The following is a 16927-nucleotide window of genomic DNA, read 5'->3' as shown; positions in this document are numbered from 1 at the left end:
TAGTTTTTCCCTCATCAGGCATTCTGAAATTTCTCGAAAATTTTTCTTTGGTAAGCTTATGATCAATGTTATTGTATAGATTCACCTATGATTCTGCCTACCATCTCTGAATAAGTACTCATTTATCCGTTTCATTTTTCCAAATTATCGTTCTTGCAGATAAGATTGAAAAAAGAGATAACAAACTACCACAGGAGACGAACGCAAGTTGATATTCAAAGAGGAACATCACTTTACCATTTGATCATATCAACAAACCTTTCTATAAACAAGTCAACATGGATAAATTCCATATACAGCCTACAGGATCAAATTAAATCATTCTGTAAACAACATAAAATCAATATTAACATCTACTGGACTAGTCTGCCTAAAACAAAGGAAACAAGAATTTCCCATCCTATGTTCCCTATTATAAATAAATATACACATCTATGCTGAGTGTATCGTTCTTTCAACTAAACCGCACATAGCAACTTCTCGTTTAACCTTGGTTACCTGTGGCAGTAAAAAAGTTGAAATGTTAATATATTCATAAGGTACTCAAAAGCAGTCGACGCACTTGAAGAATTATACATGTACACAAATTCTCACCCCCTAGAAACATTCCGATTCTGGTTTTTGTGACCCTTTTCATGTGAAGCAGAAGGAATCTTTGAGATAATCAAAGAGCTCTGCAATCCTTCTAATAGCTGCCAACGCAAAGTCAAAACCATCAGACTCAACAAAAGACAACAATATAAAAAAAGTTTTTTACAGGTCAGATAATAAAAATGGCTTTATTGTAGACGCATAATAGAACAACCAATTTCAGTTAATGTCAGGCATGATCTTACTCTGGAAGTTGGCTGTATTCTGCGATTGGATCTACGAGGCTCAGCGATATCAGATGTTGACTTCACAGGATTTCCATTGAAGGCTTTTTCCTCATCAATCTTAGCCAACCTTCCACCACCAGCAGGTGCAAGTTTTCCTTTACTTGCCCTTGATGTTGATGTCTTTTTAGTGGGATGAGAATCAGTTAAAGATTCAAGGGACGAATACAAGATTGGTCCAACCCCAGCTCCAATGTTCCCAGAATAGGACGCTCTTTCCACCTGATTTTCACTCTGAGATACATTCTTAAAATTACTTGAAGAATCCTTGATCCTTTCTGCACGATTTGTCATATCATTAGTACGAGAGGTTGATAAAGTGTTTTCTTTCGGTGGGATCACTCTACCCGAAACACTCTGCTGTTTTCCAGACTTAAAAGCAGGCCTGGAGCCAGCTCCATGTTTTTCCTTGGTATCATTTTTTGAGGTATTTTTCAACCCACGTGATCCACCGGTACCTTGAGGTATCAGGAAATTTGAAAGTTTAACCGAATCATTTCCATCGTTGATCTTACTTGTCCCATCAGCAACGTAATGCTTGCTTACTTCCATAAATTTCCTTTTCTTCCCAGGTTTAGGAATACCAAAAATCCCTCTTGATCCTTCTTTCGGAAGACCAGTCCTTACCATTCTGTGTGCATCAGATTTATTTTCATTCTTGCTGTTCTTCCCAATATTGAACACTTTTTCGTTTTCAGTCAAGTCCAGTAACCTCAACTCGCCAGGATTTGCTGACTCCACGGCAGTAGTTCCTTTCAGAATCCTGTCCTTACCCTTTACCTCTACTGCAGGACTACCTAACTTGACTCGTTTTTCATGAGGTGTATCACCCTGCATACCAAACATACAACTCAGTGCAGGCATGCATAAAATTAAAGCATCAGAAAGGTTGCAAACGAAGTACCTCATGTGTAGAACTGTCATTTGCACCAGCTTTGGGAGCCTCAACCCATTTCCCATCCTTCCAAATAAAAGACTGACGTAGATGCCAAGCTCTGAAAAGTGATGTTTTTCCACTAACTGCAGCAAATCAATTAGACAGTGTTTCAAAGGGGCCGAATATACACAATTGTAAGCACAATATCCATTAAAGTTTAATCAAATAATGCACATACCTGGGAAGTGAACAGTTATTGTTTTATCGTTCTTGTTCTGACCAGTGATAACACCCTCCTGCCAGCTGATAAAAAACAATAAAATGAGATAGCTACAGTAAAATATAGGAGTATATATAGAACTATGGCCCTGTTTAGATAAGCTGAGATGATACATTGATTTTAACTTATGGAATAAGCTTAATTTGTTTTATTTTATTTTCTTCGCCTAAAAGTGTAACGAAGTTTATCTAACCAGAACCTATGCCTGAAATATTAATTAAAAGTGCTTCAGCTTTACAAAATTGCAACAATAAAAGAAATTATGCTTCCGTTCAAAACACTAAGGCTTTGCAACTTTGAAGCTTCTACAAGACAGGCTAATATCAGGATGAGTTGAATCTGATCTTTTCCTGCACACTTAATCCTTAAAAAACCCAATGAGTCTATTTATTGGTATTATATCCCAAAAGCACTCGCTAGAATGGTGCAATACTGATTATTCTGTGAAATAAATCCATTTTCTTTTGCAAATGTCTTGATCGCATCTTAACTACAATTAATAAAGTTATAGAAACTTTACATTCTCAACAATCAAACATATCAGATTACAATCAATGGTCGACAGAATTATTAGTTAAAAAAATGTGATGTTTCATTTATGTTGAAAAAGTAATAGGAACTAAATCTTCCTCTAATTCTGTTGATTAGTGTCAAACAAATAAACTTTAAAGGCACTAGAAAGTGTAAAACTATACCTGTCTTCTACCCATGCATCAACCCTATCCCCAACAGACCAATTATAATCTACCATAGCTGCCCTCTGTCTCTTCCTTGTCCCTTCGTTACGCAAACCAGTTATATTACTAGCAATGCGTATTCTGGGAGGCTTGTATTCTTCACCTTCAAGTGAAACCCATTCCTTCAAAGGCCCTGCACCTGTAAAACAATATTTTTCTCAATTTTCCGACCTAAATTGAGAATGTGTATTAAAGCTATGGCAGACACCACAAAAATATCAAGGTCCATTGGCTCTTGCGAGTAGTACAAAAGTTGAAAAAGAAACTTATAGTTTGTCTCACATGTCAAGTAATTAAGGTATTTTGTTCTCAAAAACTAACCTTCATCATCTACAGGAAAATCGTAGCTTACATAAGCTTTACCATCCTTCACACTTAATACTTTGGCTTTGTACCATGCTGCCTTAAATCCTTCTCCATCTTTGAAAACCTGAAACATATGATTGCTTCAGATAACCAGGAAAAGATATAATTCAAAACCAGTCCCAAAATTGGAAACGTTGCATCTAATTTTAATTAACTATGACATAATAATCGCCAAAGATGTTATGGTCACAATGAAATCAAATGGCTATTATCTAGTTACTCTAATCAAATTCACTATTGATGAAATCAACCTCTACAAGTGAGCCCTCCTTTATGCTATCTTCCTCCACATCTTCTGGTCTATTGCCAGCTGTGGAAGCAACCTGCATTTCAATCTCAGATTCAGGAAGCACGTCAATGGGATTGACTAGGTTTGGTCCTTTTGAACTCTTTTCATTGACATTAATAGAAGAAATGCCACCAATGCCTTTCATATGGTCCTGAGATATCTCACTCTGCGCTGTATGAAAAGGTGACTTCTCTCTTGCAGCAGTCTTCTTCCCCTTTTCATCAGATGAAATATCTCTATTACGTATCTGGGAAGCTTCAGGTCTGTCTCCAATATTGCCAGCGCTAAACAGACCACTGGTCATGTCTTTTAACAAGCCAACTTGCTGACTTGATTCTCGGGCTGCATTCCAACAACCCTCTGGACCCGCTTCTATCAAGTCATTTAATGCCAAAGGATCACCCATAGTTACAATCTTTCCAGCCTGGGATACAGCTTCTGCTGCCAGCTCAGCAGCCTTCACAATAGCATCCATATTTTCAGCTCGTATTCTAGCAGCTGAAGCAGCTTCCACTCTCTTCCTTGCAGCCTCCTTCGCAGCTCCGATGATAGAACTAGAGCTATTGGTTCCAATAGTACCCTTCAAGATGGACGCAGGGGTTGCTTTTACGTTATTCATACCCTCTGAACAAGAAATTTGGCAAGAACTCTCATAACCAGATGAAACTAATGCTTCATCAGCCATTAATTTTGCATGCAGTGCAGCATTTGATGCAACATTGGCGGCAGCAGCAGCTGCCTTTGCAACAGCAGCAGCAGCAGCAACTGCTACTGCAGCAGATGCTAATTTGGCCTCAATATCTGACACCAGTCCAGAATTTTTTTGTTTATCCAACTGTTTCCATATCTCCAGGCTATGATTCACAGCAGCCACAGAAAGAGCAGAAGCTTCCTCAGCATTCTCTCTAGCCTCCTTAATTTTTGTAAGAGACTCATCTGACAAAATCCTCATCTTAACATTCCACTCACCTGTGAGGTGTTCAGCAAGAGATAGAGGAGTTACAGATACAACTGATTTTTCAACAGTAGTTATGGGCACACTCCCAACAGGGGTTGCAGTGGCAACAGAAGTAGATATATGGCTGCTTACAACAGGAGTTGGTACTAGTTGAGACTGCAAATGCATGGCTTTCAGCCCAAGATCCTCGGACACCATACTTTTTTTTCTTTTTATGGGTTTTGGATCTGAAGAATGCTGAGCATTCAATACCATCACGTTGTTTGTATCATGCAAAGGGGTAGTTGCCATAAAGAGACTTTGTACGCCTGCACTAGAAGCTGGCAGACCAAGAGGAGCATTTTTAATACTTGGAGGAACAGAAGATCCTTTGACAGAATTGAACTGAATTGTATCTGTGAGAGGTAATGCAGAAATATGTGAAGTGTTGTTATCAGAGGCAGGAATTGGAGTCCATGATCCACGAAGGGGGGATTGGGATAACCAAGATGTGTTGTGTCCGAGAAAGTTTCTGAAAGGTGGGGTTTGGTATTGCGAAGAAGCAAGTGCCTGTGAATAATCCACAACAGAACCTCTTGCAAGGGCATTTTGAAGGGAATCACAGGAAGGAGTTTGTAAACTCCAAAGGGGCGATGAAAGGGGTACTAATGGGTTGCCAATTGTCGGAGTAGCCTTGTTGCCGGTTACGCCAAGAGGTGAAGAGATACCTTGAAGTGCATTTTGCTTAACCGCTACATCAGTGGTTCTTGCACCTGCAGATCTCAAATCTATATAGTTATACAATAAAATTACAGAAAAAAATTAAACAAGTTAATGTATTTATGTATGTATGCATATAGGATACCGGATCTTGATTGCAGAGGTGTTTCCGGGTTAATGGGATGAGATTTTTTACCATGCTGCCTCTCCATGCAGGAAGACCAGGCATTCTGCCAAATACTCCTTCCACCATCTAAAAAGCACAATGATACTCAATACTTTGTACAAACAAATAAGAGAAATGAGCATGAAAAAGGAACATGATTTAGAAAAAGACCTGGCCCCCCAAAAGCTGATATCATATAGGCCTCATCAGGTACCATGCCTTGACTGCAGCAACATCAATCAATATGAGAAATAACAGGCATTGTTGACTATTACAGAAGAGAGTACAGACATATCAAGCCACCTAAACAGATTATTATCTCATGAAGTTACTTTGCTTTAATGTAGTATATTGTTTGAACGAGCATAAAATAGGTGTTAGGCTCAACAAATCAATTAAATCTGAAATCCCTAAAAGAAAATCAGATCCCATTTTTAATTAACCATGGGAGTTTAGGAGAGACAGGTACAGAATACTTGTGGGGAATGGATGAAGAAATACAATTCATAGGCATGCATGCACATCACGTTCCATGTAGCCTCCACGACAACGAAGAAACTAAAATATATATAGCTAAGATTTAAACTCACATCAACGCTCCATAGACAAAGATCTGTGCACGCAATTGTATTTGCTGAATATCCATGAAAGGCTGTTGAAACAGAACAGGTGGAGAAGCAGAAGAGTTCAAATCTGGAAGGCTAGAAGTGGAAGCATTTAAAATAGCAAATTGCTTTGTACTGACATAATCAACATGCCCGTACTGCTGCACCTCATTCAATTGCATCACTTGGAAACCAGGTGATGGGCTCAAAGACAAGCTAGTTGATCGATCCACTCTTTCTGAATGTTTTCCTGGACTTTTTCCTTTATTTCCTTTCCTAGAAGTTTCCTTTCCAGCTGTCTTATTAGAGGATCGCCTAGGTTTGCGTTCAGGTGTTCCTTGAGAAACAGTGAGTGCCATGACACCATCAGATATTTGTGGACTCCCACGGGACATATTTCCAGCCACTTTGGTTTTGGAAGTACCTACTACAGAAGCCAGTTCCTCTCCAACCTTCAATAATAAGAACAGAAGAAAAAAGGAAAAAAAAATTAGTGCATTGGAATTTGGAATAAAAAACGAAGAATTTATTGTATAATGAATTTTTCAAGATATAAATATTACAGAGAATAGATTTCGGGTAGTAGAGCTTTTAGACTTAGATCATGAACCACAACAGGGATTACCATCGAATCTTGGTTGGCTGCAGCTCGTTGCCTCTTGCCAGAATTTGTTCCTTTGGAGGTCTTTCCTGAAACACTTTTTTTGGGCAAATTTGCCACAGGAGCTAAGCTTATCTCGTCATTAGATGCATCATTCCCCTTAGGATCATGACCCATCGACGTGTTCAATGCATCCTTATTTACGCATTCAGAAATTGAAGGGTTTAGATGACCGGAAGCCTTAACTCGATTCACATCTTTTTCAGTTTCAGGTTGGCTTCGAAAAGTAACAGAGGTACCACGAGCATTATCAGTATGGTTGGCAGGACTGCTTCCCGTTTCATGCAATTTGGTGCAAGAATCAGGCAAAGAAGAAGATTTGGAACCTTCATTTCCAGATAAATCTTCACCTACAAAATTAATTATTCATAGGTGCAGAAGCCAAAAGAACTTCAGTAAAATGTTAAACAGGAAGGGATGCATGTTACAACTATAAAACAACTAACACATAATTTGCATATGTTATAGTCAACATTCTATCATCATATGATTGGATAACTTTAGAACAGGACAGGAGAAACAGGTACACAATTACCAAACATTTACAACGTTCACCAGAAGTTCACTACTGGCTTTGCTGTGCAAGGAAACTGCGAGCAAAAACGAAATACAGGGCAGGCCCAATAAACATTTTAAAGGTAGACAACTAACAAGGAATAAGAATGCCACCATATGCAACAAGCAGAGACCATCACTCTCAAAGGCACACACGACAAAATAAAGAGATGAGGTGATGCGGAGAGAAATATGGTCATTGTAAGCATGGTAAGTCAACATTTTGACAACACAAAAAAATACTTGTGACTTGTTGTAACGTGAGTATATGCTATAGAAATGACATGAGAGTCCCAGAACAGTCATCTCTTAGGTTCAACCCTCTCTAGTACATTTTTTCATCTCATTCTTTTCAAATGGGAGATTTGCTCCTGATTTTGCTTTGGAAGGATGTCTTACTATGGACCTTCTTTCGTGACCCCTTCTTCTCATATATGAACAGGGTCCCAAGCTCCCAGTTCATAACAGGCATCATCCATGACCTTGGTCTAAAAAGTATTTGAAACCTAGCCAGAGCCCTTTTGATTGCCCATTAATCAATATTGCCATTATTGTTTGTTGCATCAGGATCATATATTTTACACTCGGCACATTCTAAATTGTATAGGTTTCAAACTTCAATTCTTAATTTTTCCTATTAACAACTCTCCCCCAAAAAAATTAAAAAAGAAAGCTTAGGTAATAGAAGAATTATATATGCGGGTAAAACAACTCAACGGCCTTTTTTACTTTTTTGTTTCCCTACTATTAGTAAGAAAAAAGGAGTATTCAAGAATGTATCCAAATAACTAAACCAATCCAAAGAAATAGACAACCAAAAAGAACTGCATTAATTCATCTGGTGCGGCTCAATTTTTACTTCTCATGTTCAAACTTCAAACTAAACAGAATCAAACCAAACCACAAGGACACTATATTAAATTAGCTTTCCGACTTAATATTAAATAAACCCAAACCTAATAAGTCTATGAACAATCGATTATGAATATGTAATTTTATCTTTAGAAACTTGAGATTATTTCGACAAGTGATTTATAATTTTTGGTTAAGTTGTGATTTAGGATGAAACTTGATACTTTGAATAAGTCTTTAATAATTACAATGTATTCAACTTGTTATTGAATAAGAGCTAATCGCTAAATGAAAAATTAACTGCAAGAAATATTGATGCATGTATCATTTCAGGCCTTTACTCTTACTAATGAAGTTTCATTTGTCCATTTGATCAAGAGAGTGTGTTATTACCTTACGAAAATAGACAAAAACTGAAATGAAATAATTTGATCCAAACCAAAAAAAATTAGATTGACTTGGTTTGAATTTGATACACTAAACCAAACTTTTTTAATAATTGGAACAAATTATTTTTTCACTAACATATTAAAATTGAACCACAAACACCCCTCAAAAGTGGAAACAAGAGGGCAAGTATTTCGTTTTCACTTTTAGTCGAAAAACAGTCCTTAGTTCAATCAAAAGCATTTTCTATAAATTAACAAATGTTTTAGGGTGGTAATAATATAACCATTTTCAACAAGTCTTCCATTTTCACTTTTAGTGGCAAAACAGTCCTTGTTTGCTTTTCTCCACTAATTTAACTTTCACTTTTCCTTGCCTTCATCATTTCTGCTCAATCAATCACACATGTATATCACGAGTAAATGTATTACTTTCTAGTTTCTTAGGGAGAAAAAAACTGACAAGTCATATAAGCCAATGTTGAATTTAAGATCAGTTATCAAACCAGAAATTCAATCCACAATGAAGCCAAAAAAAGGCTACACTGTAACTTTAATTCTAGATATACTGCAGAGGCTTCCCTTACTCCAGATATTTTTTTATTTGGTGCAGAAAAATTCTCCCAAAGAGATGAAATGATTAAGAATCACTTGTAGTTTAGAATTAGTTCGACATCTAAGAAGCCACAAAATGACTATTTTAAAATAAAATTGTCAAGCATTCTTCAACAACACAACACTGAGTTTTTTTGGCTAAAACTTTATTAAGTGCACCAAAAAATAATAAGAGGAAAAATACAGCAGGAACAACGTTTCTCATTGTGTGAAATAATAAATAAACTGAAGAATAATGAGATACTCATGATATCATATTTCATGAATGTAGATAATAACAATGCTTTGCTTTAGGTTACATGATGTAATCAACAGTCAAGACCGGCGAGAACATAAGCATAGATCATTCAATTAGAAAAAAGTAGATAAATGATCATAATCGTTGTTGTATGCTATATTATTTTTTCCATTGTTCTATTAGGATGATCACATGAATCTCATGCAACAGGATTTTAAAGAATACCTGTTATTTTTGAGGATGACTTGTCATGGAACTCTTGTATTGCCTCCTTGTCATCTTTGGTAAAAGATAGGGAAACTTCATCACCCTGCTTCTCTATCGATTCATGGAGAACTAGACCCACACCAGCCTCTTTTGCGCATTCCTGATCAGCCTTATCACTTGGCGCCTCTTGAGGTTTATCCATCTTTCCAGAAGCAGTTGTCACACAACTGCTTATTGTCTCGTTCAACGGTTGTCTTGATGTATCAGAAAAATGTAATTTTTCAGTTCCAGTATCAAGACAAGAAGCAGTTTCCTGTTCAGAAGACCCAACAGGAAGAGCTGAACTTGCTTCATATGCTATTTTAGCTTCAGAGCTTACGTCATTAACTATTTTAGCTTCAGAGCTTACGTCATTAACTATTTTAGCTTCAGAGCTACATTCATTGGCTCTTTTACCTTCAGAGCATAATTCAATGCATATTTTAGCTTCAGCGCTTGCTTCATTGGTTACAGTGGCTTCAGTGCTTGCTTCATTGGTTACTGTGGCTTCAGCGCTTGCTTCATTGGCTAAGGTAGTTTCAGCGCTTGCTTCATTGGCTATGGTAGCTTCTGTGTAGTCCTTTTCATTAATAGAAGCAGACCCAACAAGCATCCCTCCTTGAACTTCAAAGTGATCTGTAACTCCATGTGTGGATATAACTCTGTTAGGTAGTGTAACATCTGCCATTTCACAGGATGTTAAACTAATATTTTCTAATATATATTGTGAGTCTGAAAAATAAGACAAAAGAAAAACATGTAGTTAAACCATATAATGGCTTTGGTCATATCCTTGTGTTTAATCAACTCTATTTTATTAGTATACCTGAATTATTGACAGGCTCAACATCTGATACTGTGGCAGTAGTCAACTTAGTTTCCATGTTATCTGTACTAAGAGATGATGAACTAACTCCACAATCAACATGATGCGGTTGGTCAACATTGCAATTCATTACGCTGGAATCAGTAGTGGCATTTTTATTTGCCAGGTCAACACCAGAAATATCTCGACAAAAGTTTCCATGGTCACCCTGCTTGTCAGGCTCATTGTTTTCACATACTTGTGTTTCCTGAACCAAAATACATGATGTTGTAGAATTCACTGAACTTAAACTTGCGAAACCACCTGCTTTGATATCATCATCACTTTTATTAATAGTAGAAGTGTTATCATTCCCAACCGCAAAAATAGATGCCTCTGACTTACTGAATGAAAGCTCCACGTCCATCTGGTTACCAATGTTTGCTAACTCATTTTCCTTAGAATCACTGCTTTTGCTATGTGTAGGGGCAACAGTATTATTCTTCTGAAAATTAGGATAAGTACTATGGTCAGATTTGCTGACCCCAATTATTTGCCCCTCAGAACTGGAATCATCTTTAATTGCAACAATTGGTGAATCACATGTATTTACAGCAGATAGATTATCCACAATTGTATCTTCGTTTGCATTGGCTGGAGACAAATCTCTGAAACATGCATCTTCATTGCAACTTCCTGTGTTCTGCAAGCGAGAAATATCATCAGATACCATGCCCAAGGAGCCCCCTAAACTACTATCAGAAGTGTCGAGGCCTTCAACTACATTGCCACTTTCCAATGCTTCTTCCATAGGAATTGAACAAAGAGGTTTATCAGAATGATGTTTTTCACCCCCAACTGCATTTAAATTCGAAGTTCGAATGTCAACATCAGAATCTTTGTTAATCGCCAAAGAATCCAAATCTTGTTCATTAGATTGCATCTGTAAAGAACTTTGATCCTCGTGATCCATGTCAACTACATGATTCTGCACATTTTGAATCTTTAATACGTCACAAGTAGAAGAGATATTTTGTATAGAAGTTACAGTAATACTATTCTTTGGCCAGGACGCAGCTGAGTCCTCTTGAGTTTTTTCTTCAAGAGAACCATCAGCCACAATTTCAACTTTTTGTTGATTTGCATCATCACTGTTGTCATCGGTAATGGGAATCCCCCTAGCCACAGGCAAGTCAACATTTCCCAGTAAATCATGTGGTTGCAGATTACCTAAACCCCCATCAATGGACAGTTCACCTTGGGAAACTACAGCCAGAGACTGCTCTCTTTCTTCTTCCTTTAATCCAACCAAGTTTTCATGTATAAACCCTGGTGGCTGTAAATCAGTAACGTTATCTTTATATTCATTTGTATCGTCAGGCTTTGGATCAGGCTCCATTTGCTTAGCTAAGCATGCCAGTTCATCAAAGGCATCAGACTCCTGTATATCAGTTTCTCTAGGGATAAATTCCTCCTGTCCAACAGATTTTAATAGCATTTCAACAGATTCTGAAGAAGTGGCCTCAGACCAAACATTATTGTGCCTAGAAATAGAGCAAGATTCAGCAGCAGTTGAACCAAACTCTATTCCACTACTCCCACGAGAGTAGGCGTCAATCCACTGGTTATCTTCGTTACTTTCAATACCAAGGAAAACTTCAGTTTCAACCAAACTGTCAAATCTTAAATGCCCTTGAAGGCTTTCGTCCAGATCAAACTTAGGAAGAGCATAAGGCCTTAAAACAGGAGGAAATTTTGTGCTCCCTTCACCAGGTATATGGAGATTCTGGCTTTGAAAATCATTGTCATCATAATCCATGGATGTATCCCTGAAACAAATAAGCATATTAGAATAAGAGAAATAATTCAAATAACTATAAATACACGCTTAAATTTGATATACTAACATTCATAAAAAAATATGCACATACAGACAAAAGAATGCTTCCCTAAGCAGCTTCCATTAAAATAGAGCAGAACAGCCAGATTAGCACAACATTAAATACTAGAAATGGGACTTTTGGTTATGGATGCTCAATGGGTTCCCTGATCTAGATCTAGAAACTAAAGTGAACTTTGTCCAACCAGATCTAATACAGAAACCCCAAAAGTAACTGCTTATGTCCACCACCCATGTTTCTGAGGTGCCAAAACTGAGATGCACCACATCAATATACTAAAAACAGAGACACATGCATCTGGGAGCTGCAAACTCCGCCCAACTAGCCCCACTCCAGCTGCTATTGATTACTTAGGAACAACCACTCCCATGAAGCAGGTATCATATAGCCTCAATTTACCCAACAGCAGAAAACAACTTCATCATGAAACATTTGGCAATTTCATAAGTTAACATATCATGCCAATTCAAGAATTCCCTAAAATATCATAATTAAAGAAAAAAAAAAGTCTTACTAAAAAATTATCTAGTCACTAATCTGGATTAAATGATTAATATTTATGAATATATATTCCACACAACTAATACACTTAGAAAGCCACTGAACATTGAGGGTAGGGGAGCAGTGGCAAACGGCTTAATGACTGTCAAGTGGTCGGGAATGTTGTTTAAGAGTATAAAATGTGGCAAAAGGGTGTGGATGATAAAAACAGCTAATTGAAGACATCCATGTGGTTTCCATTCATTCACCACAGAAATTGGTTAACACAAGCATCACGCAGTAAGACTAAGGAAGCTTCTTCTTCGTAGTGCCGTAGTAACACTCAAGTTAGCCTCTATTCATAAATCTACTGAATAAAAATAGCACCGTTATACGTCGTGAGACTTTCACGTGAAATCATTCATGAATGGCTTGTATAATTAGCTTTCTCACAAAAATTGTTTCATGGCCTATATCATCCACTTTGCCAATTGTGTGATCAGTTTAGACTTTAACACACAGCAGCAACCGTTCCAACGAACTGACAAACAGTACTTCTTAACAATATATCCTTAAAAACCTTCCCAATTAATTTACTGAGATTGGCCACCTTGTTTGAGGAATTAAAAGCAGTCAGTCTCCACGTCAATTAAATTAGTCAAACCCAATCAGAAATTAAAAAATTCCACTTCGCCCCATAAAGAAAATCCAAACAAAAACAAACCTATATCTTTACTGGAAAAAAAAAAAAAGAGCAATATACACCATCCAAGCCTAATAAGAAATAGTTAGAACCCTACATCACAAGAAGAAAAAAACAAAAAAAGCAGGACATGAAAAGTACCAGAAGAAGAAAGTCTAAAGACGCTACCTCCCTCCATTCGGCGAGGAAATCCAGCCCCTCTGATCTCACCTATTCCTCAATCGTACAATCATTTACTGCATCAACAATTCACGCTATGTCACTATAACCTTAATCAAATGAACGAACTTCGAAAATAGAAAGACTAAGAACACAGACAAGGTCCACGATGCCTCGCTGAAAGTCAGAGACTCACCGGTGAGTGCGAGTTCCGACGGATCGAATTAGGGTTCCGGCGAACGACGGAAAGATAGAGAGAGTAGTGAGAGAAAAAGCAGAAACGACACCAACACGCGAAGTGTGTGACACTTTCCCAGCAGATTTTTTATTTTTGTTTTTCTTTTCTTTTCCTTTCTTATATTCTTTCCCATTAGCATTAAATTTTACAGAGGAAGTGTGCATTGTCAATTTGTCTTTGTGTATAGTATTGAATACTAATTTTATTATGACTTTTTTTTTAAGATTAAGATTTTCTTTAATATATAAATTTTTCATTAAATGAATTAGCAAATAAAGTTGATATATTGATTTAAAATTACTTAAAAAGGATTAGAAAGTTACTAATACACGTGTTAAAGTCAAAAGCAGACCCGGCCTTTTATTTATTTATTTAGTTATAAATGTTAACTAGTGTGACTCTAGACGAATATTAATTAAAAAATTAAAAATAAAATTATCACATATTATTAATATATTCATCTTAATTACTGGTACATTATTTTCAGATGTTATTGATACTACAACAAATTTTTTAAAAAAAATAATTAATTGTAGTGATAAAAATAATTAATTAGTATAATGATAATTTAAATAATAATTTATAGGATTAAATATGTTTGTGGTCTCTTAACTCTCAATGAATTTTAGAATTAGTCTATTTCAAAACTTTAAATCAATTTAGTCATTTATTTTTCGAAATACATGGATTTAATCATTTTAATCGAATTTTATTAAGTTTATTTGACATTTCAAGCGTTAAATTTCAATATAAACCTAACAAAATTTGATTAAAATGACTAAATCCATGTATTTCAAAAGATAAAAAACTAAATTGGTCTAAAGTTTCGAAATAGACTTATTCTAAAATTCATTGAAAGTTAAGAGACCAAAAACATATTTAACCATAATTTATAAATTAAAAATTTATATTATTACAACTATTCTCATATTAAATTTATTATAATCCTATAGTACTAAAATTAAAATTTCAAATTATTTATATTTCCGTATATTTTGAAAAGTTTATTTATGTTAAATTTAGACCATGTAAATATATACCAAGTAAATATTATAACATCTTATTTAACCGTCTAAACCATTCAACAAAACAACATTTCTGATGAAATCAAAACATATAAATTCTAACATATGAATATCATATTGCACTCATCCCAAAATAAAATAAACTGAAATTACATGACCAACTAGAAGTTTTTCAAAAAGAAAAGTTTATATTTCGGAAATTCTAAATAACAAACTAAACAATTGCATTTGTTCCTCTTTGCATTAATCCAACCATAAAAATTTCAAATGGTCATACCAATCAGATGATCATTGCAAAAGAAAACAAACACCAGAAAGATACAGAAAAGAAGGGTAAGCTAATGTAAATAAAAGATTAATCATTTATAAATCAAGTTACACAAGTCATACATAATCTATTATTCAATTTCATATAAAGACTTAAATATATGACTTGATGACCGATTATTGCATTGATATTGGATCCTGGTAAGTTGTGCACTTGCAGTGGTATCTCATGCTCTATAAAGCGGCAGATAAAGACTTATACTCTACCACATACAAGGTTAGTCCATTAATACATTTAGTCAAGGTAAAACCCTTAGGCTAGGATCTCATGCTCATTTCACCACATACATGGTTATTAGAGCGTGAAGATAACTTTCAACTGGACTCGTACATCAATGCATACATTACTTAATCCAATACTAATTCTCCTTGAATTCGCATCAGCATGTCATAATTCATCAATTACTTATCAATCATTCATAAAAGTTACCAAGTTATTAAAGTAAATCAGTCAACATTTGCTCAAGTTATGATTCACTCGCTTAGTTAGCACGTCATCTTGCTAGGCGAAAAATACATTTTCAAGAGTGAGATTACTCGTCCAGCGAGTGTATCACTAGGACTTAAGAGGAAAAACATCCTTCAATAATTCGTCCAACGAGTAATTGCTCGCCTAACGAGCCACAAGTCACTGAGCCCTTGACTTAGAATTCGCCCAACGAGTAATTGAGTAATTGCTTGCCCAGCGACTTCCAAGATAGTAGTTCCTGACTTAGAATTCACTTAGCGAGTTTGCATAATTCTACAGAATCTGGTTTCTACATAATTTTGCATTCTCGAAGCCCGTCTATACAACCCAACAACTTTTACAGATGGTAAGCACGTCTCAAACTCAAGTTCATCATAAACATTAATACCAATTAACCTCGATTAGAGTACTAACATCAACATTTATATACAAACAAATTTTAAACACTTAGATTCCATAACTTTCACATATTACAAATCATTCTACATCTCAAGTACAACAACCAATCACAATACAACTATACAATCTATAATTCTAACATATTTATAACTTAAAAACAATGAAATTAGCTTCTGTTACATGTGAGACAACTCAAAAAACTCAAAAGAGTATCAAAACCTCTTTCAAAGTATAAAGGTCACAACTCACCTTAGGAACAACATAATCATGATCGGTGAACATCATCAAAACCACTGATAAGTTGAAATTTACCAAGGAAACTCATATTACACATGTGATTCAAGATTACCCACATGCAAATAAATCAAAACCAAACAAGAGAAAATGGTAGAAAATCAACTTACTCAATTTAAAAAAATTATCGAACAAAATTAGAGAACTTGCCACAAAAATTACCCTAACGGTCTCTAATTTTTAAACAGATGAACACCCAAAATGAGAAATATAGAGAGAATGGAAAGAGTTATAGATAATTTTTTTTTTAAAAACTTGATTATAAAATTTCTACTTATAAGTTAACATTTTAATATTAAAATAATCAAGTATTTATTATTTTAAACCCTTTATCAATTCTAAAATATTATGTTTTAGGTTGTCACAATTATTATTTAATATAAAAGTTTATAGATTACAAAATTTCAAACCATTAAAAAAATTACACACACACACATATATATATATATATATATATATAGCGAAAGTTAACTTGGTTAGACCGATAATATAAAAAATCTATCATCCAATCACATTATTTCCTTAATATTCGCCATCGTCATCATCTTTGGTGATTGGAGAATCAAAAACTATTGTATTCAATAAATTTATTAAGTTTGATAATACTTATCTTAAAATCATATTACAAAATACTTTATGGTTTAATAATATGCAAACTTTACACTAATCTCAAGTGACCCTTAAATTATAACATTAACCCTTACTTTTAATTAATAGTTACA

General features: G+C 35.4%; 1 protein-coding gene across 9 annotated transcripts; it reads right to left on the bottom strand.

Annotated features, from left to right (window-relative positions):
* Positions 1-193: 193 nt before the first annotated feature.
* On the bottom strand, positions 194-13812 carry LOC114179400 (protein SWOLLEN 1-like). 9 transcript variants are annotated; one of them, XM_028065731.2, is made up of 17 exons: positions 13650-13812; positions 13436-13530; positions 10232-12039; positions 9385-10137; positions 6478-6863; positions 5993-6304; positions 5838-5899; positions 5419-5471; positions 5227-5334; positions 3387-5149; positions 3091-3199; positions 2728-2908; positions 1991-2055; positions 1780-1895; positions 837-1706; positions 595-692; positions 194-498 (listed from the first exon to the last, which is right to left on the bottom strand). In XM_028065731.2, the coding sequence occupies exons 3-17, from the start codon at positions 12027-12029 to the stop codon at positions 495-497; spliced, it is 6678 nt and encodes a 2225-aa protein (XP_027921532.1). In that variant the 5' UTR covers positions 12030-12039; positions 13436-13530; positions 13650-13812; the 3' UTR covers positions 194-494. The 9 variants fall into 9 exon arrangements, with proteins under 9 accessions (XP_027921532.1, XP_027921536.1, XP_027921535.1 ...); XM_028065735.2 differs by having other exon boundaries at positions 3387-5134; positions 5278-5334; XM_028065734.2 differs by having other exon boundaries at positions 6020-6304.
* Between the last annotated feature and the right edge of the window lie 3115 nt (positions 13813-16927).

The sequence above is a fragment of the Vigna unguiculata genome, chromosome 3, assembly GCF_037176805.1.
Source record: "Vigna unguiculata cultivar grain cowpea cultivar isolate G323 ecotype 2 chromosome 3, ASM3717680v1, whole genome shotgun sequence".
NCBI lineage: Eukaryota > Viridiplantae > Streptophyta > Magnoliopsida > Fabales > Fabaceae > Vigna > Vigna unguiculata.
This window is presented reverse-complemented; position numbering and strand designations above follow the sequence as displayed.